We start from the raw sequence: 23,077 nt of genomic DNA, 5'->3' as shown, positions 1-23,077 counted from the left end.
AACAGGGAAGTTTATAGCAATACAATCCTACATCAAGAAATAAGAAACATCTCAAATAAACACCCTAACCTTACATCTAAAGCAATTAGAGAAAGAAGAACAAAAAAACCCCAAAATTTAGCAGAAGGAAAGAAATCACAAAGATCAGATCAGAAAGAAATGAAGGAAACACTAGCAAAGATCAATAAAACTAGAAGCTGGTTCTTTGAGAAGATAAACAAAATTGATAAACCATTAGCCAGACGCATCAAGAAAAAAAGGGAGAGGACTCAAATCAACAGAATTAGAAATGAAAAAGGGGAAGTAACAACTGACACTGCAGAAATACCAAGGATCATGACAGATTAATAGATTACTACAAGCAACTATGCGACAATGAAATGGACAACCTGGAAGAAATGGACAAATTCTTAGGAAAGCACAACCTTCCCAGACTGAGCCAGGAAGAAACTGAAAATATAAACAGACCCATCACAAGCACTGAAATTGAAACTGTGATTAAAAATCTTCCAACAAACAAAAGCCCCGTAGTAGATGGCTTCACAGGTGAATTCTATCAAACATTTAGAGAAGAGCTAACACATATCCTTCTCAAACTCCTCCAAAATATAGCAGAGGGAGGAACACTCCCAAACTCATTCTACCATGAGAATGAGAGGCCACCATCACCCTGATACCAAAACCAGACAAAAATACTACAAAAACAGAAAATTACAGACCAGTATCACTGATGAATATAGATGCAAAAATCTTCAACAAAATACTAGCAAACAGAATCCAACAGCACATTAAAAGGATCATACACCATGATCAAGTGGGGTTTATCCCAGGAATGCAAGGATTCCTCAATATAAGCAAATCAATCAATGTGATACACCATATTAACAAATTGAAGAATAAAAACCATATGATCATCTCCATAGATGCAGAAAAAGCTTTTGACAAAATTCAATACCCATTTATGATAAAAACTCTCCAGAAAGTGGGCATAGAGGGAACTTACTTCAATATAATAAAAGCCATATATGACAAACCCACAGCAAACATCATTCTCAATGGTGAAAAACTGAAAGCATTTCCTCTAAGATCAGGAACAAGACAAGGATATCCACTCTCACCACTATTATTCAACATAGTTTTGGAAGTCCTAGCCACAGAGATCAGAGAAGAAAAAGAAATAAAAGGAATACAAATTGGAAAAGAAGAAGTAAAACTGTCACTGATTGCAGATGACATGATACTACATATACAGAGTCCTAAAGATGCCACCAGAAAACTACTAGAGCTAATCAATGAATTTGGTAAAGTTGCAGGATACAAAATTAATGCACAGAAATCTCTTGCATTCCTATACACTAATGATGAAAAATTTGAAAGAGAAATTAAGGAAACACTCCCATTTACCACTGCAACAAAAAGAATAAAATACCTAGGAATAAACCGACCAAGGGAGACAAAAGAACTGTATGCAGAGAACTGTAAGCCACCGATGAAAGAAATTAAAGGTGTTACCAACAAATGGAGAGATATACCATGTTCTTGGATTGGAAGAACCAATATCGTGAAAATGACTATACTACACAAAGCAATCTACAGATGCAACGCAATCCCTATCAAATTACCAATGGCATTTTTTTACAGAACTAGAACAAAAAATCTTAAAATTTGTATGGAGACACAAAAGACCCCGAATAGCCAAAGCAGTCTTGAGGAAAAAAAACGGAGCTGGAGGAATCAGACTCCCTGACTTCAGACTATACTACAAAGTTACAGTAATGAAGACTATGGTACTGGCACAAAAACAGAAATATAGATCAATGGAACAGGATAGAAAGCCCAGAGATAAACCCATGCACATATGGTCAACTAATCTATGACAAAGGAGGCAAGGAAAAATAACGGAGAAAAGACAGTCTCTTCAACAAGTGGTGCTGGTAAAACTGGACAGCTACATGTAAAAGAATGAAATTAGAACACTCCCTAACACCATTCACAAAAATAAACTCAAAATGGATTCGAGACCTAAATGTAAGACCGGACACTATAAAACTCTTAGAGGAAAACATAGGAAGAACACTCTTTGACATAAATCACAACAAGATCTTTTTTGACCCACCTCCTAGAGTAATGGAAATAAAAACAAAAATAAATGAATGGGACCTAATGAAACTTAAAAGCCTCTGCAAAGCAAAGGAAACGACAAACGAGATGAAAAGACAACCCTCAGAATGGGAGAAAATATTTGTAAATTAATCAATGGACAAAGGATTAATCTGCAAAATATATGAACAGCTCATGCAGCTCAATATCAAAAAAAACAAACAACCCAATCCAAAAATGGGCAGAAGACCTAAATAGACATTTCTCCAAAGAAGACATACAGATGGCCAAGAAGCACATGAAAAGCTGCTCAACATCACTAATTATTAGAGAAATGCAAATCAAAACTACAATGAGGTATCACCTTACACCAGTCAGAATGGCCATCATCAAAAAGTCTACAAACAAGAAATGCTAAAGAGGGTGTGGAGAAAAGGGAACCCTCTTGCACTGTTGCAGGGGAATGTAAATTGATACAGCCACTGTGGAAAACAGTATGGAGGTTCCTTAAAAAACTAAAAACAGAACTACCATATGACCCAGCAATCCCACTACTGGGCATATACCCTGAGAAAACCATAATTCAAAAGGACACATGTACCCCAATGTTCACTGCAGCACTATTTACAACAGCCAGGACACAAAAACAACCTAAATGTCCAAAGACAGATGAATGGGTAAAGAAGATGTGGTACATGTATACAATGGAATATTATTCAGCCATACAAAGGAACGAAATTGGTCATTTGTAGAGATGTGGATGGATCTAGAGACTGTCATACAGAGTGAAGTAAGCCAGAAAGAGAAAAACAAATATCGTATATTAACGCATATATGTGGAATCTAGAAAAATGGTACAGATGAACCTATTTGTAGGGCAGCAATAGAGATGTAGGTACAGAAACGGACATGTGGACGCAGAGGGGGAACAGGAGGGTTGGATGAACTGGGAGATTAGGTTTGACATAAATACACTACCAGGTGTTAAACAGATAGCTAGTGGGAACCTGCTGTATAGCACAGGGAGCTCAGCTTGGTGCTTTGTGATGACCTAGGTAGATGGGATAGGGGGTGGGGAGGGGGAGGTCCAAGAGGGAAGAGATATATGTATACATATAGCTGACTCACTTCACTGTATAGCAGAAACTAACAGAATATTGTAAAGCAATTATACTCCAATTAAAAAACAAAAAGAATCACTAATTATTAGAGAAATGTAAATCAAAACTACAATGAGGTTATCACCTCACACCAGTTAGAATGGGCATCATCAGAAAATCTACGAACACCAAATGCTTAAGAGGGTGTGGAGAAAAGGGAACCCTCTTGCACTGTTGGTGGGAATGTAAATTGATAACAGCCACTGCGGAGAAGAGTATGGAGGTTCCTTAAAAAACTAAAAATAGAACTACTATATGACCCAGCAATCCCACTACTGGGCATATACCCAGAGAAAACCATAATTCAAAAAGACACATGCACCCCAATGTTCACTGCAGCACTATTTACAATAGCCAGGTCATGGAAGCAACTTAAATGCCCATCAACAGACGAATTAAAGAAAAGGTAGTACATATATACAATGGAATATTACTCGGCCATAAAAAGGAATGAAACTGGGTTATTTGTAGAGATGTGGATGGCTCTGGAGACAGTCATACAGGGTGAAGTAAGTCAGAAAGAGAAAAACAAATATAGTATATTAACGCATATATGTGGAACCTAGAAAAATGGTACAGATGAACTGGTTTGCAGGGCAGAAATTGAGACACAGATGTAGACAACAAACGTATGAACACCAAGGGGGGAAAGTGGTAGAGGGCGGGTGGTGGTGGGATGAATTGGGAGATTGGGATTGACATGTATACACTAATATGTATAAAATAGATAATAAGAACCTGCTGTATAAGAAAATAAATAAAATTCAAAATTTCAAAATAAAATACAAAAGAGAGAATAAGTCATAAAGTTTACAGTAAGAAGGTATTATGTGCATTTAATTGGAATCCCCGAATTAGAGAAAGAAAAGGACAGAGGCAATATTGGAAGAGATAATAAATGAGAATTTCCCCCCAAACTGATGAAATTTCATTCTACATCTTTAAGAAGTTCAGTAAATTCCAAGCAAACCAAATAATAAGAAACCCAATACTAGATACATCAAAGTAAATGTGCAGAAAACTCAAAATGTGTGAGAAGCCAGTGAAAAAAATATAAATTATATCCAAAAAAAGCAACAGTCATAATAAAACTGACTTCTCTGTAGCAATACACAAAAATAATATGGCCTAAGTTGTATTTATTCCAACAAAAGATCAGTTAACATGTGTAAAGCAGATTTATAAAAATCAGTATAATTTATGACAGTTATAGAATAAAAAAGAAAAAGCATATGCTCATTTCAAAAGATGCATGAAAAATCATTCGATAAACTATAACACCTATTCATGAAAAAAATTCTTACAAACTATATAGAAGGAACAGAAGAGTTAATAAAGCTTATCTCCCAAAATCTACAGTGATCACACTTAAAAATGAAAGCGTTCCCTTTGCAGTTAGGTCAGACAAGGTTGGCTATTTTCACTATTTCCATTATCCTGGTAGCCAGTTAGCCAGTTCAGTAAGGCACAGGAGATACCAAAGGTATAAGGATTAGAAAGGAAGAGACAAAAGCCATAATTAACATATGATATGATTTTATACATAAAAAATCCAAAATTAGAATCTTAACAGATAAATCCAGTCTTTCCACATATATTTCCCTATATTAGCCACATCTTTTATAATAGCAACAAAATAATTAAGTGCCTAGAATAAATCTAATAAAAGATGAGGAGGACCTCCACAAGGATGACAAATAAACTGTATTCTATTGAGAGACATTATATTGAGAGAAATCAAAAGACAAATAAATGGAAACATACACCATATTCATGGGTTGGAGACTCAACATCATAAAGATGTCAATTCTCCCCAAATTTATCAGACTCAATACAATCCCAGTCAAAATCTAAACAGGTTTGTGTGGGTAGAGGGAGGAACTGGAGACAATCTGACAAGCTAACTCTAAAATTTACATGGAAGTGTCAAAAGCCAGGAACAGGCAAGTTATAAAGGCTCAGAAAGATATCAGAGCAAGGATAAACAGAAAAACAGAACAGAGTAACAGGCTGAGAAGACCCACACATATATGATCAGTGATTTCTGACAAGGTGGCATATGAAAATGGTGAAGAAAAGATTATCTTTTCACCTTACAGTACTGAGACAACTGGATATCCATGTGGAAAGAAATGAAACTGGATTCCTATCACATATTATATACATCAGATTTGTTCAACCACTAGGAAAACAAACGTAATGTTGAGTAAAGGAAGCCAGACACAAAATAATTCATAATGTATGATTTCTTTTAAATCAATTTAAAAGGAAAAAGCAATGTTGCATATGACCTGAGGTACTGTCACCAGAAAGGGGCACTTGGAAGGGGAGGACTTCTAGAGTAAAACCAGCAATGGTCTATTTCCTGACCTGAGCAGCGGTTACAACTTTGCATCACAATGATTTATCAACCTATTCTCTTATGTTTTATGTACTTTTCTGTAAGTCTACTCTATTTCATACCAAAATGGTTTAAGGAAATTAAACTAAGTAACTTACCCTGAAACTAACATCTGCCCATCGTGAGAAAAAGCACAAGTCAGAACAGGAGCACAGTGCCCACTCAGTATACTTTTATATTTTAATTCAAAACCTGCAAACAACAAGGTGAGAAAAATTAGCAAGCTGACTGTGCTTAGAATTTATTTTTAAGTAAAAACTATTTCATTTATTTGTTCAATAAAATCTTTGAGTGCCTAAAAGACACAAAAATGAAAAAAAAATTGTCATGCAACTCAAGTGAGTAAGTGGTTTCAAAAGTTCAGCAATGGGTAAAGAAAATGGTGGGGTTAGCAAAGGCTAGATGGGGGGTTATAATCATCAAATTATTTTTAAATTAAAAAATTCTAAACTATTAAATATATAAAATTTTCAACTAATTGAAATTTTAAACTATACTTCATCTTGTTATCTTAAAAAATACACACACACCACACACCAACTGCCCAAACGCCTAAAAGAATCAAATACCTGTAGTTTTAAATATCTGATATTAAGAAAATATTTTGTGATTCCAGAAATTAAAAATAATAGTAATGTAACATCTTATAATTCCAATATATCCTATAAAACTCCTACAAGTATGGTAACACTAAAATTCTTTTTATGCTTTCTATAATTACTGAAAAGGAATATCATAACTCTTTTAAAGGTAAGCTGAGGGAATTCAATGTATTTTAGTGACAACATATAAAAACAATCACTAAGAAGTTGGCCTGGCAAGACAAGGAAATAAGTGATATCTGTAATTTTCTCGCACCTAATAAGAACTTTTTCGAAGTGTTAATGGCTCTTAAGATATAAAGCATTTAACTAAACAAAAAGGTCATTAGAGCAGGTAAAAGTTTCAACAAATAAAAAATATATATTTATTTCCCTTTATTATTAAGTATTTCATTTCTATCCAAAATAGAAAAAATATGTTTTTATATGGGACAGCAGATATAGGCATTCAAGGCACTGATCAATACTTAGGCATATACAGATCAATAAGTAGGCACAATCAATCAAACAAAGCAAAAATGTTAAGATGCAAACTAAATGAAGATTTAATAAACCTGCAACAGGATCCTAAGAATCTATTACATTCTCAAGTATAAGATCCATTTGTCTATCTATTCCTCTCTACAAATAAGCATTAAAATTAGGTGCAGGGGCTTCCCTGGTGGCGCAGTGGTTGAGAGTCCGCCTGCCGATGCAGGGGACACGGTTTCGTGCCCCGGTCCGGGAAGATCCCACATGCCGCGGAGCGGCTGGACCCGTGAGCCATGGCCACTGAGCCTGCGCGTCCGGAGCCTGTGCTCCGCAGCGGGAGAGGCCACAGCAGTGAGAGGTCCGCCAAAAGGTGCAAATAATGCTAAACGCTTTATTGAAAGGCTTTAACTGCACATGTTTATATACTGTTATATATGTCTTTTAAAGAGCCAGTGTAAAAACACATTTTCCAGACAACGTATGAAAAGCTTTGCTTTCGAATTATTAAAGATATGTTGTATTTAGAACATCCACATACATGACTATATTTATGGTTTCTTATAAGAATTTCACCTTGAAAACAGAAGAGGTAGGATAGACCAGAGAAGTAATAGAACTCTTATCTTTACCAGCATGTCACCGAATACATTAAAAAATTACTGAATGTAACCTAACAGACAATAAAGTAACTAAATTTCCTCAAAAAAAAAATGTATTTATTACTTTGTAATAGCAGACCCTTCTCTATACACTAGCATAATGACAAAGATTCTCTCCCTGACCGAACTCTACCCAGGCTCTTCTGAGATGCCTCCTGGACTAGGCCTTGACCTTGGCCTACAAAGACTTTAACACAGTTTCTAAGAGTTCAAGGTTGCATCCCTAGGATGACCCTACCCCCCTTATAAAGTGCCTGCCTGGGAAAACTCAGGGCTGCCAAAAGAATTTACGTTTATTCCAGCCAACACCTGGAGATAGAGCTCCTGTCTCCCCGGCTCTGTGAGAGGGGAGGAGCCTAGCTTCCATAAGTGCCAGTTACAAACTCACATGCGTTTCACATGGACAAATTCCTCACTTCTTGCTTTTTGTAATTTTTTCACTTCCTGGATGCTACGGAGCCCCCATTTACCCCTGCTTTATTCCCTCATTCTCCCTTTAAAATACACAGTCACCTCTGCATAAACTGAAGTTAAGCTCAGTTCATGCTGGACACTTGCAATAGTATATTACTGATTAAAATCTATTGCAATAGTATATTAAAATCCTTCCTTACCGCTTTAACTAGTGTTCAGCTTTGTTTATCTCTGGCAATAATTTTATAAACAATGAAATATAACTCATGATTTAGCTAAAGCTTATTAGGTAACAAATAATAAAATAAGAATATTTTTGGGCATCTGAAGCAAGATGGCCAACTGACCATATAATTTCAGAGTTCCCATTAAAATGATAATGAAGGAATTAATAAAGATATAAATTCACATCAATGAAGAGAAGGGGAAGGGGGGCATCAGGAAATGAGAAACTGAAACCAATTTTGGAAAAGCAGATGCAAATTAATTGACGAGATTATATATAGAGAACAGCTTGGGGTGTAAAATGAGGGGGCTACAGCAAAGAAGTAAGCTAGTCTTCCCTAGAAAACCCCAAAAGACTTAGGACTATTAACAGAAAACCCCAAAAGACAACTATTAAAAGCCAAGGAAAAAGAAAGTCAGAGATATAGACCTGAAAACAGAAGAATTAACTTTAAGTCTGTTTATAAAACAATATCTACCTCCCATCCCTCCCTGACCCCACCCATAGTATGCTGCATGAAAGCTAGATGCTTCTCCCCAGGATGAAGGAAAACAATGACTGCCTGGGGAGCTCGAGGGCAGCTCCAGGGCAACACAGACACCCACATTCTCTAAATCTCCAACCCTTCCGCAATAAGGGCCAACAGTCCACCTTCTTATCCTAAAGAGAAGCCAGCAAATACAAACCACCACCATGTGCCCAGAGCTTTTAAACTTCTTCTTCTTGTTTAATTCTTGAAAGTAAATGGAATACTAAGGATCATCAGGCATTTGAAGAAGGTCATCATATGAAAGAGAAAGATCAGGGTAAACAAAAAAGGGCCCAAACAAAGTTCATTAGGAAACAGAAGGGAACTTAAAGCCAAAACAAAAAGCCTCTAATCGGTATCCTGAGAGTTTAGAGAGGATCTTGCATTAAATGGAGGACACTAGGAAAAAGAAACAAAAAAGATAAGCATTTGGAAATTGAAAATATTACTGATGGGATTAAAAAATTCAAAAAAGGTTAAAAGATAGAGCTAAGGAATTTTTTCCTAAGATAGAAAAAATGATAAAGAGATAAATGTGGGGGAAAAATAGACACAGGGAATCAAGTCAGGAGGTCCAACACTCAACTAATGGAAGTTATAAAAAGAGAAGTAGAGAAGAATTAGAATAAATGAATACTGTATACCAAAAATGAAAGACATAAGTTTCCTGACTGACTGACGAGTCACCTGAAAGAATAGTACAATGCATGGGGGAAAGACCCACACATGCTCAAAAAACAGTAACTACAATGAACAAATTTAAAATGTGGTGGTACATTTCTCCCAAGAAGATATACAGATTGCCAACAAATACATGAAAGGATGCTCAACATCACTAATCATTAGAGAAATGCAAATCAAAACTACAATGAGGTATCACCTCACACCGGTCAGAATGGCCATCATCAAAAAATCTACAAACAATAAATGCTAAAGAGGGTGTGGAGAAAAGGGAACCCTCTTGCACTGCTGGAGGGAATGTAAATTGATACAGCCACTATGGAGAACAGTAGGGAGGTTCCTTAAAAAACTAAAAATAGAACTACCATACAACCCAGCAATCCCACTACTGGGCACATACCCTGAGAAAACCATAATTCAAAAAGAGTCATGTACCACAATGTTCACTGCAGTGCTATTTACAATAGGCAGGACATGGAAGCAACCTAAGTGTCCATCCACAGATGAATGGGTAAAGAAGATGTGGCACATGTATATAATGGAATATTACTCACCCATAAAGAAACGAAATTGAGTTATTTGTAGTGAGGTGGATGGACCTGGAGTCTGTCATACAGAGTGAAGTAAGTCAGAAAGAGAAAAACAAATACCGTATGCGAATACATATATATGGAATCTAAAAAAAACAAAAAAATGGTTCTGAAGAACCTAGGGGCAGGACAGGAATAAAGACACAGACGTAGAAAATGGACTTGAGGACACGGGGAGGGGGGAGGGCAACCTGAGATGAAGCGAGAGAGTGGTATTGACATATATACACTAGAAAATGTAAAACAGATAGCTAGTGGGAAGCAGTCGCATAGCACAGGGAGATCAGCTCGGTGTTTTGTGACCACATAGAGGGGTGGGATAGGAAAGGTGGGAGGGAGATGCAAGAGGGAGGGGTTATGGGGATATATGTATACATATAGCTGATTCACTTTGTTATACAGCAGCAACTAACACAACAATGTAAAGCAATGATACCTCAATAAAGATGTTAAAAAATAAATAAATAAATAATAAAATGTGGTGGTGTAAACAGGATTTAGAGAAACTTTGAAAACCATCAAAAAAATTGAAAACAGAAAAAGGAGGAATGTGTGAGCAGGAATGTGTGTAGTGGTAGTGGTGAGGTCATAATCAGTAGCGTGCATATAATTTCTAAATCATGTATATGTATCACTTTGACTAAAAGTTCTTAAAATATATTTTTATAATCACTTTTAGATATCCAGAGTTCTTTAGTGAAAAAGATTAAGTAAAATATAAATTTTACCTGAATCACAAAAAATCATTTTAGAGAACTACTAGTTGAATACATACCTAAGGTATGGGTAAAGGAAATAACCCAAATTTTGATCTGGCAATCCTGACCACATGATGCCAGTCGAAAGAATTGAAGACCTTGTTCTCCACCTAAAAATATAAATTTGTTACAAATAAATACACAAGAATTGTTAAAACATTTAAACCAAAAATTTTCAATTTCTTAACTCAGATCTGTTAATTCTATTCATTTAACCCACATTCACAGGCAATATTAATTATATTAATTAATTTATACCATATAACGAAATGTCGGTTAAAGAATTTCTTTTAAGCAAGGTACTTCAAAGGATTATGACTTTAGCCCCTGAAGTTGCGACAACAAAATACCTTTTTATTTCCCTTCCACTAAGGATATAATTCAATGTTGCAAGGGCCAATATTGAGCCACGAAGCCTAGGGCACCCTCCAACCCAATTTTAGAGTCTATGAGGTTAGCATTGATGGAAAAAATTAGGAAGAAAAGTCAGTTATGAGATGAGTGTTAAATGCTTAATTGCTCCCAACTTAACTTTTTTAGGATATGTTCACTTAAAAACTTAGTCTTAATTCACATGGAATGAGACTGTTTCCCCATTTGATTTAATCAAGACAAAGACTAGAATTACGTAAATCCAAAACAACATCAATTCAGTCTAATAGATTTGGTGGAAAATATTACACAAATCAGGGAAAGTAATCAGTTAAATTTGGTGTTACAAAAAAACCGCTAGTTATGCTTACTTAGATACTTTCAGTGTATCTTTATCTACCCACTAGATAAGTTCCTAAATATTGTGGGTAATGTAAATATTGGTATCACCAACTCAATTTTATATGAATTCCACCTAATATCACAGGTCAAAGGAAATGTCAGCACTCATATGCAGTAAGACACAATTAAGAAACCTACTACCCATCTTAAGATTGCACTCCTGGACTTCCCTGGTGGCACAGTGGTTAGGAATCCGCCTGCTAATGCAGGGGACACGGGTTCGAGCCCTGGTCCAGGAAAATCCCACATGCCGCGGAGCAACTAAGCCCGTGAGCCACAACTACTGAGCCTGCATGCCACAACTACTGAAGCCTGCGTGCCTAGAGGCCGTGCTCAGCAACAAGAGAAGCTAACACAGTGAGAAGCCCGTGCACTGCAACAAAGAGTAGCCCCCGCTCACCGCAACTAGAGAAAGCTTGTGTGCAGCAACAAAGGCCCAACGCGGCCAAAATAAATAAATTAAATAAATTAAAAAAAAAAAAGATTGCACTCCTGTTTTGTAAATATTTAGTATATGGTATTTAATTTATACACCTGGGTATGTAAAATAAATGCTTCCTATGGATTCCCTCTGTTTTGTTGAAAGCACATATACTTTATTAACATAAAACAAATTAAAATTTCTTTTTCACTGAAAGTTTTTCTAACAGCATGGGACTTCCACATTTCAACAGCATTTTTGTTTTTGTAGCACAGGTTCAGCCAAACAGCATCCTTTCTCAGAGATCTTGATGGATGTAAGCAATTCCTAATAATCATTAAATCTTCTTAAGGCAAAACAGTTTACCCAAAAATGGCTGAGAGTAAAATATTTAAGTACTAGACTCAGTTAAGAGAACTTTTTTTCCTATTGTTTCTAGACTAAATAAGATCCTTAAGTTAATTCAGAAGTTTCTTTCAGTAGTAAGAATTCATCTAGGACAATGTAAAATTATAAAGCTTAAAATATGCCTATCCTTGAGATCCAAATATAATATTTAAAAATAAACTTTTCTTCAGGAAAAATATTTAAATTGTAATAATAATCTAATCCAAACTGTCTTTTCACTTAAAAACTGGAGAGAATTAAACATTCATCCTCCAGCACAAACAGTATTATTTTTCCTTATTTGAGCAAAATGTCACAAAGACAGAAGATTCAATATGTCATAAGTATTTACAGATATTAACAAATACCAAATTAAACAATAACAAGTTAAAAATTACATACTTTGTCTTTTAAGAAAATACATAGTTACCACAAATTCCTATAATAATCATTTATTGGTTTATATGCTTTAAAGCATATATTGATCTGTTTCAGGGAATTTACACATAAGGTTAATACCTATTTTAACAGAAATTGAACTAAAGAAAGTACAGAAGGGACATATTAGAAGTATATTGAAAAATATACTCTACAGGCAGGGTAGGGATGTGAGTATTAAACTTATTTTAGAATCTCACCAAATTTTCTGCCTTGTTTAGTGAAACTTTCCAGGACCCATGAACTGCAACCCCTCTAAAGATAGAACAAGGATGTCCTTAGTTTTACTCTAATATCACTATAAAAATGGTATTTTAATTGAAAATCTTTTTTTCAGGTAACTTAGAATCAAAAAGGAAACCTAAATCTCCCTATGTTTATATAACTCATTAAAGATTCACTGAGTGCCTGTAAGATTTTGGAGAAGGTCTCACAGAATGGAAGAAATGGTTCTTGTCTGTTGCAAGCTGGTCTTCTTAGAATAAAACAGCATAAAACAATATATTAAAAAGAATAAATTATCGTAAGTAAATTAGGTAGGGAGTTTAATATAAAAATGGGTTCATGAAAAGAAAATCTGTTAATCTGCTATATGATACTAAAAGGCTAAGAAAACAAAAACAAGAAATTTCAGCAAATCAATCTTATTCATCAGTCTGCATTTCAAGGCCTATTATATTCCAAGCACTGTAAATAAAACAGACCCAGGCCCTGCCCTATGGAGCTTACAATCTAACAGGAAAAACACCATTAAACACAATCCATATAAACAACTATATAATTAAAGCCTGTGATACTTCACTAAGTCCTATTTTAAAAGAAAAATAAAGCGTGCAAATAAAGACTGTATCAAAATACTTTAGACTGTGTGCAGGAGGTAAGAGAAGGGGAAACTCACCTGAAGTGATTTTTTTTTTTTTTTTACCTGAAAGCTAAAGGATGACTAATAGTGAACCAGGTGAAGGGTCCACATGTAAAACCCTTGGAAAAATCTTAAGAGACATTCAAGGAATGAAAGGCCAGTGTGGCAAGAGAACGCGTGAAGCCAAGTGTGATTTGGGATGAGGCAGGGAAACAGAATATGAAGGTTCTTACAGGCTTTGTGTTTGGGATTTGGTATGTTATCTTACCTTAATCATATTTTAATATGTCATTGATGGTTTTGAAATAGGGGAGTGCCAAAGCCATCCTGCTACTGGACCTGAGCTGTCCAATAAGGTGTAACTCGCCACACATGGCTACTGAACAGTTGAAGTGTGACTACTACAAATTGAGATGTGACATAATACGCACACTAGATTTCGAAGACTTCACACCAAAATATAGTAAAATATCTTACTGATATTTTACTATCAATTATTGAAATAATATTTTAGATATATAGGGTAAAATATGTTAAAATTAATTTCACCTACTACTAGAAAATTTTAAATTTGCATACGTAGCTCACATTATATTGCTATGGGCCAGCACTGGTCTGGCAATAAGACTGGAGCAGCCAAAAGCAGAGCTTCATCCTAACACAGAAGATGAAAATAAAAGAAGACAACTTCCCAATTCACTGTATTTATTTAAAACCAAGAGTCTATATTCAGGAGTTTTTGTTTCTTCTTTTTCTGAAAACTAATTGTATTGTCAAATGCTTTATAAATTTATGTTTCGAAAGATTAAATTAGTAAACGGAAAATGAAACCTGTTTCCAATTTTTACACTTCACATTTCTATTTGAATATCAATAGACAATATTTCAAAAATCACAGTAAAACCAACAGGGTTAAGGCCTCTACATTACCGTACTCAAGGAATCCAGATCTACTGCACCAAGTTGAGTCAGCCCCTACATATTTTCCCAAAGATCCTGATTTTCCCTAAAAAAATATCTGTGATTTCATTTTGATCAAAAAAGATAAAGGAGAAGGATGATTCCTTGAAAGGAATGAATTAAAAGGGCTTGTTGTTTTACGAATGATGAAGTGAAAATAAGTAAAAGAATGAAAAGTCACATACAAATTGCAAATGGGAATTACTAGTGCTTACAAGAGTAAAATAACTAACCAGAAACTGGCTGTGAAGAAAAATCGCAGCAGGTCATTCCAAGATCATGTGCTTTTTCACTATGCAGACACCTCATTTTATCATCCCACACTGTTAAATCTCCACACGAGGAGCCAGTGACAAAGAAGTTTCCATTAGGAGAAAATGCACAGGCCACCAAGGAGCCATCCTTAACACTAGCACATCTGAAATAAAAGCAAAAGAAAAGGGAATTTTCATTTCAGAGAATCTTTTACTTGACATTACAATCTCTAACAGCAGCTTGATATACTAAAAAGAGGATAAATGGCTATCACAGAACTAGAGATAAAAGGCAGTAGATGCCTAGAGAAATAAAATATCATTTATGTGCTTGCTAAAGTAAGAGGATCTAAACATTATCTTAACCAAACCAAAGTCGACAGTATCTTCATACTTTTCCATATGGCAAGTCAGTAGGAACATGTTAAAATCTACAAAGCTTAACAAAAAAAGCAATAACAACCAACAATATCAACTACAGTCACATTTTTTTTTTTTAAAGATATAACTTTTTGATTGAAAAACATGTTACTGGGGTCAAAAGTACTTTCAACTTTTGTATTAAAATCACCTAGAGGGCTTCCCTGGTGGCGCAGTGGTTGAGAGTCCGCCTGCCGATGCAGGGGACACGGGTTCGTGCCCCGGTCTGGGAAGATCCCACGTGCCGCGGAGTGGCTGGGCCTGTGAGCCACGGCCGCTGGGCCTGCGCGTCTGGAGCCAGTGCTCCGCAACGGGAGAGGATGCAACAGTGAGAGGCCCGCGTACCGCAAAAAATAAATAAAAAATCACCTAGAAACAACAAACAGCAAAATCACCCAGGAACTTTCATCCCATCTTCAAATACCAATTCTTTATGTAAAGAAAATGCTGTGAACAAGTTAAAATTATCTAGGGAAGATTAGGAAGCACTGGCCTAACAATATTAATTATTTTCTCAATTAGGAAAAACTGGTAAAAACCCAACAATTAGTGCAGTGTCCTAGCCAGTGCTTAAATCTACTGCAGTGTACCATTTTTATATCATTAATTACATACACTAGAGAAATAATGCTAGGGAGACAGAATTTATCACCCAATAAGTGAAAAAGATTCGTTAGCTGACAGCTGTATTTCATTCACACAAAATAACTTAAAGGCATTTCATTCTTCTTGTGCTTTCTCTTTACTGTTTAACACCACTTAAATCACATCACTTTCTTCAATCCAAAGACCCAAATCTAAATGAGTAACAGTTGTTTACCAGCTACCATTTGTGCTCTGAGTGATGCTGGGGGGTAGGGAGAAAGGAAGGTACATTAAGCTATTTTAATTGGTAACACTTGAAAGTTTACAGTTTTTAATGTACTTAATGTCACGTTAAAATGGTTAAAATGTTTGATGTTACATATATTTCACCACACTATAAATACATACAAGTGCATGGTTTTAATGTTGGTGAGTTGCAACACAACATTACCAGTGTAAATTAATTGATGTATTTTTATCCAAAAGGAGTTTTTTAAGTGATTTTTTTTAAAAAGAAATGATAACACAACACCATGCTGATCACAAGGTTCCTTCTTCTGGGCTTGGTCAGCAAGAATCCTAGTCAGGAAAGAGCTGTGTAGGTGAGATTTACCTACATTACTTTATTATTGAGAACACCTGAGCCACGAGTGGCAAAAATAAAGCCTAAAATTACTAAATTTTATTCAAAAGACTATTGTGGGGGGTTTTTTTGGCCGAACTCTTACCCAAAAAATCCATGAAAGTCTAACAAGATTAATCTTATTTTACAAAAGAGAGACTGGAAATTTAAAACACTCAGAGCCAAGCAAATCTACTTCAAGAATCATATGTTTTTATGACCTTCAGAAGATAGGTCAAAATACTTTTCCTTGTGATGTCTAAAAATTATCTGCTTCTTAACGTCATCAAAATATTCTGCCTTTTTTTTTCTTCTTTTTTTTGTGGACCTGTTAATAGGATTAAAAACGGAAAGCCGTTTAAATATTCCTACCTATATAACTTGTATGACTGTGCATTCCACAAAACAACAGTTCCATCAGCTGCCCCTGATACCAAACAAGTGGAGTCTGGGGAAAACCGGCAAACCCTCACGGGGCTACCACTGGGCTGTTCCAACACTGCCAAAGTCTGTCCGTTTTGAGTATCCCATAAGACAGTGGTACCGTCTGTTGAACATGAAGCCAAAATATGTCCTGAAGCGGAGAAACAGCAGCAGTGGACAGCATAGGTGTGAAACTTCAATGGAGAATGTGGCAATTCACTGAAGTCACTCAGGGAGTACAGGCGAATTGTTTTGTCCAAGGAGCAAGTGGCCAAGAGGGAAGAGGACAAGGCACAGCAGTTGACATCATCATCATGATCCGCTAACGTGTGAATTAGTTTCACCATGTTCTTTACTTGAAGTAAAATATCCTGCAATTTTTAGACAGATAAAGGTTACTTCACCCTAGGAATCAAATAAACGCAACTCAAATCAATATAAAAGAGCCAAAATCAATTAACTTGCTCGATGAAAGCTCCTACATTCACATTTTTAAAAGACAATATATTATACCGGGGGTTAGAATAATTTGGAGAGAAATAAAACATTTTAAGACTATAACCTCTGATGACTATCACAATCACCAGTGCTATACCAATAAAATTCCATAACTCCTGAAAAGGAACCTAGTCAAATAACTTCAAACTGATTTGACACTGAACATCCAGAACCTTGGGTATTTATTTCACCTTTGAAGACTTTCCCTTAACTAACTGCTACTCAACACTGCCTCACTCCACATCAGCTAATCTCAGCTTAAAAAGATTTTTCACTACTTAACAAACTCTGCTGCTCCTTCCACAGGACGGAGCCAAGGCTATTGCTCTGCCTTTAAGATGCAGAATTATATAGTTCACTCATAAAAAAGGACCAAAAGGTTTCATTCACAATTTAAGTGGCAGTGTTGAAAGCTATCAATCATGTCATGGTTTGTCATCTTTTCCGACAAAGAATAAAAAGATATAAAAGATTTGAGATGAAGAATCAATGTAATAAATCAAGGAAACCAAAAAGGAAGAGTGGCGAAAAATGGACTTAGCTGGTCTGCACCTAAGAACAAATTTACAAATTTAGAATAAAATCCAAACTCCTCACCAAGACTTACAAAACCCTACATGGTCTGTCTCTTGCTTGCCTACTTCTCAGACCTCAACTCCTTCCACTTTCCCTCACCCTCCCTCTTTCCAGCCTCCCTGGTCAAAAGGATTACACCTAAGATCTTCACAAAGTGGTTTTCTTATGCGTATCCCCTGCTTTTGGGATCTAATTTTACATTTCGATTTCAATTTCAGTGTCCTTCCTCAGAGAGAGTTTCCCAGTCTGAAGTAGCCCCTCTACAGGCTAGCACATCACCCTATTTTAATCCTCAGTGTAGCAATTACCACCCTCTGACATATTTATTACTTGTCTCCCCTCACTAGAAGGTAAGCACAAACCAACAAAGATCGGGTCTGTTTCGCTCATTTCTGTATCCACAACATGTAAAACGTAAAACAGTATCGGCACCTAATGTGGTCAAATAAATATTTGCTGAATTAACATTTTCCCCCAAATCCAGTTCTAGGCTTTAAACATTATATGTGAATATAATACAAAATGATTGGATAACTAAAAATAAAGCTACTAATACTAAAAAAAAAGAAAAAGAAAAAAAATCTGACAGTGGAAAAATGGTGTAGAACGAGGCAATAATCAGCCCTGAAGGGACAGGCGTAACTTTGAATTGTAAAATTCATAATACCTTGTTCTAGTATTATTTACAGAAATCTTTCCAAATAAATGGAGCGAGCCTTTTCCAACATTTATCTTATCCCAAAAGTTCAGCCTCTTTTTTCAAACAAACTTCAATGAAGTCTAAAAAACCAACCAACCACCAAAAACCCTGGTAGATTACCGCCTAAGGTATTGCACTGGAAACAAACGCCATCAGGGGGTGCTTTCTAGGGAACTCCCAAATCCCAACTGTGCAAGTGCACACGGGTAATTTTCCAAACAAACTTCCTCACCCTTGTGGCGCTCGGCTCTCTTTGCAGTTCGAAGCCCTCGAGTCGCAAGGACAGAGACGCAATCAGCTCAACTCTTTGTTTTGAAACGCGCTCTCAAGTCTACCCCTACCTGGTGTGGTAGTCCACTTAAACCTCAGCCTTCAAGCCAAACACTCAATTTCCGGTCATATCCCGAATCAACTCGCCAGTGTAAACACACGCATACCCATCTAATGCAAGGCAAACCCGAAATGTGCCAAGAATCCTCCAACATAAAGCTCGAGACCTACTCCCACCGCGCCCACGCGGGGACCAAGGATTTGCCCAACTGTGAGAGCCAACCAGGCCCCAGCGGACCCGCGGCAGGAGCGCGGCCGGCGGGGAGCAGGGCCTTCCGGGGCGCGGGGACCGGCGCTCGGGTTGTGGGGGAGGGATGGAAGCCAGCTGGGGCTTTCACGCCCCGCCGGGATGCGCCGCCCGGCTCCCAGACCGAGGCCGCAAAACCGTGCATCGCTCTGGTCAAGGTCTCAGCAGGTCCCTGTCGCGCGCTTAGAACCTGACACGGAGGGTTTAGACACCTCGAGCGGGGAAGTTCGGCGGGCTGACCCCAGTCAAGGTCCCCCACCTGCCTCCGCCGCTGTTAAACTGGCCCATGGGCACTGCCCCTTTCACCTCGAAGACCCACGACGGTGGGGATCATTGCTCAGATGCCGGCGAGTGGCGCAGGGCACGTAACGCGCAGGTGAGGCGGGCGTAGCCGACGCCGGCGGACGTCCTAAAGCGAAAGGAAAGCCCCGCCCCCCCGGGAGGCGGCCTGCGCCGCGGCGCATGCGCGCCCTTTCGCTTTCTAATGAAGAGGTTACTAAAACCTGGCTCTAGGATAAAAATGAGTCCGGATTTCCTTTAGTTGAAATTTTTTTCTGGTTGCTGAAGCTGAGGTCTCAAGGTCTAGCGAGTGCCTGAAATGTGATTTTATGCCCCCTTTAACTCTCCAGTTACTACAGCTGAAAGTTTTTGAGCCTCCTTCTTCTGCTGTATTTCTTTATCCTGCTCTGTCTATTCTGTGACCTCCCTGATTGGTCTTTTCTGTTTCGGCCAGCTCTGACCTCAGTGGTTCATGACTTATGCCATCGCCTTTGTGCTCAGGTTACCCAAATCTGTCTTTCCAGGGCAGGCTGCTGGAAAGGATATACTGCTATCACCTGAACCCGATGTGCATTTCTTATAGCGTTTCCGAGCGCCTCCTAAGCTCACGTGGAGCTTACACCGTGGTTTCCACGTGTAATTGATTACGAACTGGTTTTGCCAGTCCCTTTTGAGATTAAAAAATTGACCAGAAAAAAGTTCCTCGGCGTGCTAACACTTACGAACTAAGTGCACGTCACAGTATTGAACCATGTTCAGATTAAAATCAAAGGTACAAAGAGTTTTCTTCAGCGAGGAAACATTTAAAAATTACAAACCTGAGGAAACCAAAGTCACATATTTGAAGAGTAATAACCTAAAATACTCAAATTTAAACATGAAATTGAGATTCGCTGAAGATTTGTAATGAAAAAGACAAAGGGAAAAGAGGAGATCAAAATTCATGATTTTGAGATGTTCCTGTGATTTTTAAATTGATTAACGAGTGCATTATGACTGACACTTTGAAACCTGATTACAGGCCGAAGTACTGCCAAAACAGTATTTTTCTAAAAGTAACTTTTTGATTGTATAAATAGAGCTCTCTCTTGGAAATATAGAAACTATAAATAAGAAAAACAACTAATAATCACACCACTCGAAAATAAGCCACTCAGATACATTTACTTTCAGTTTTTCATGAATAATAATATCAATAATTTTACAAAAGGATCTGCTAACTACCTTTTTCAACTTAAACTTGTATCCTGAGCATTTTCCACGTCTAAAATTTCTCAGTAGTGTAATTACTGTTTCTGCCTAATGGTCCACAGCCCCAGAAACATACCATAATTTACTTAACATTTTCCCAGTTGTTTCTATATTTTTGTGCTTATTATAGATAATACTGGATTCAATGACATTGTACATAAATATTTACTTTAATGAAATTTGCTAAGGAAATTGTTAGAAATGGAATTACTGGGCATAAGGGTGTAAATAGTCTTAATAAATATTGCCATATTGCTTTTCAGAGAGGCTGTATGGTTTCACCTCTCAGTAACATATGGTGGTGCCTGTCTCTCCACATTCTTGACAGACTTGAGTAATTTTTTTTAAATTTTCACTAATTTGATGGGTAAGATTTGTTATAATATTCTTCAAGTAGAATATGTAAAAGAAACCCCTGACTACACAGGCCAGTAATTTAGCATGGAGATCTCAAGCCCAGTATGGTCAGTTTTGAGGACAGGCAGTTTCAAAGCGGGAAGCTTTATTGTAGCTGGTCTCTGGTCTGTGAATTTGCAATTTGGGAGATGTTAATTAAAATATCTTGGCAATATATTAGAGAAACATTTTAAGAATTTATAGAGATCTTTGATCACATGAGTGAACTGGTTATCCTACTACATAGGACAGAGTGTCAAATAATTGGAACTTTGACTTGGAACATTAAAGATTTGAACACTTTATATATTTTTTGCTCTAATTATGTAACTGTGGTCAATAATCCTGTTTTATCATTAATTTCTAGTTTTGTTCCTTGTAATAATGCTTCTTGGGGAATATAGAAAACAATTTTAAGTGGTATATTTAAAGGAAAACTAACTTTTCAGTTAAATAATAAGCAATACATGCTCTCCAAATACAATCCAGTGGGAACAGAATAGGTGTGAATCAGTTAGTGAGTCAATGATTATTCCAATGTTTAGTTGAGAGTAACCAAGAGCTCAAAGGAGAGAGAGATGATAGGCACTGAAGTAATTAGAAAAGGTGGGTGTAGGGATGAGCTTGGGAAATACCCAGTTTCACAGTAAATACTCAGGAATGCATTTGGGTTGTTCTGCTTTGCAGGCAAATAAGGCCAGAGTTTCCAGAACCATCAGGCAAGGTAGAGTACAAGATGTAAAAAACTCCCTGGAGGTGTTCAGTTTGCAAAAAATGTATCAAGCTCAATATATATAATACATGCATTTGTGTGTAGTGTATATTAAACTTCAAAAAAAGTTTCTAAAAATATCCATGAGAAAGGCCCAGGGATTCTCTCATACTGATGCAATCATTCACTTTCCACACCTGGTATTATCTACAGCGCTACCTCCCAGCAGAGAGGAAGCTGTAACTGGGGGCAGGCTGTGTTATCTTCTGCATTATGGAATAGTCTCCGAATTCCTCTTATCCTTTGCCATTAAATAAACTTTACACCCTCTAACTGGCCATGTTTCCATTAATCCACCCAGTCCTGGATGCCAGCCAAGTAATAAGAGTTCGCTAGAGTTCTTTAAGTTGGTGTTTCATACAGATAGAAGAAAGACCCAGGGGCTGCCAAATGAGGATGAGGAAGGCTCACACTGGGCACAGTGAGAGCTGCCTTATGATAGAAAACATACATGTAGCTAAAAATAAGCAGACAAGAAAGAAGTGTGATGGCATTTGGTATCTGTATATGCTAAAGAAATTTTGCAGTTCCAACTATGCCTTTTCTTCCTCTTTGGTACAAAAAACATTCTTCTTGTTAATGGATTTTTATGGACTTTTATTTCCTATAATTAAAATTTTTCTTTTCTTATTTCTTCTGTCTCATCCTCTCAAATTCTTTATTTTCCAGTATCTTGTTACTAATGCTCCACAAGAGAATTCAAGATTTAAAATACAGTTTTGAAAAAGAAACCCACATTGTTACTTTCAGATTCCTGGTTTTTTATAAGAATATAATAGACATTGTATAATCAAATTTACTTGATAATAGCCCAACTTACAGAATTATTAATTCAATCTCTTTGTCATAGGTCTATTTAGATATTCTCTTTCTTCTTGAGTCAGTTGCAGTACTTTGTATCTTATAGGAATTTGTCATTATCATCCAAGTTATCTACTTGGTCCATAGTATTCACTTAAAGTCCGTTTTTGTTTCTACAATGTCCCCTCTTTCATTCCTGACTTTAGTAATTAGTCTTCCCTCTTTTTTCTCAGTTGGTTCAGCTAAAGCTTTGTCAATTTTGTTGATCTTTTCAAAGAACCAATTTTTGGTTTAATTAATTTTTCTATTCTTTTTATTAATTTCTGCTCTAATTATTATTTCCTTCCTCCTGCTTGCTTAATGCTTCGTTTGGTCTTCTTTCTCTATTGGAAGGTTAGCTTACTGATTTATGATTTTTTTTTCCATATAGGATTTACAACTATAAATATCCCTCTAACCACTGCGTTGGCTGAAGCCCTGTAATTCTTTG

At 36.7% G+C, this 23,077-nt stretch overlaps 1 protein-coding gene across 8 annotated transcripts in view; it reads right to left on the bottom strand.

Annotated features, from left to right (window-relative positions):
• The window catches only part of WDSUB1 (WD repeat, sterile alpha motif and U-box domain containing 1), an 80,115-nt gene extending 60,620 nt beyond the window's left edge, over positions 1-19,495 (bottom strand). For 3 of the 8 annotated variants that reach the window (XM_060302405.2, XM_060302399.2, XM_060302404.1), the window contains exons 1-5: positions 19,348-19,489; positions 16,687-17,108; positions 14,667-14,851; positions 10,609-10,701; positions 5,760-5,853 (exon numbers count right to left, since the gene is read on the bottom strand). In XM_060302405.2, the coding sequence (XP_060158388.1) occupies positions 5,760-5,853; positions 10,609-10,701; positions 14,667-14,851; positions 16,687-17,084 (770 nt within the window). In that variant the 5' untranslated portion in view covers positions 17,085-17,108; positions 19,348-19,489. Of the gene's footprint in view, positions 1-5,759; positions 5,854-10,608; positions 10,702-14,666; positions 14,852-16,686; positions 17,109-18,743; positions 18,870-19,300 lie in introns of those variants that run through there. The other 5 variants (XM_060302402.2, XM_060302401.2, XM_060302400.2 and 2 more) reach the window with 5 other exon arrangements.
• Positions 19,496-23,077: the final 3,582 nt, after the last annotated feature.

Source organism: Globicephala melas, chromosome 7 (assembly GCF_963455315.2).
Source record: "Globicephala melas chromosome 7, mGloMel1.2, whole genome shotgun sequence".
NCBI lineage: Eukaryota > Metazoa > Chordata > Mammalia > Artiodactyla > Delphinidae > Globicephala > Globicephala melas.
This window is presented reverse-complemented; position numbering and strand designations above follow the sequence as displayed.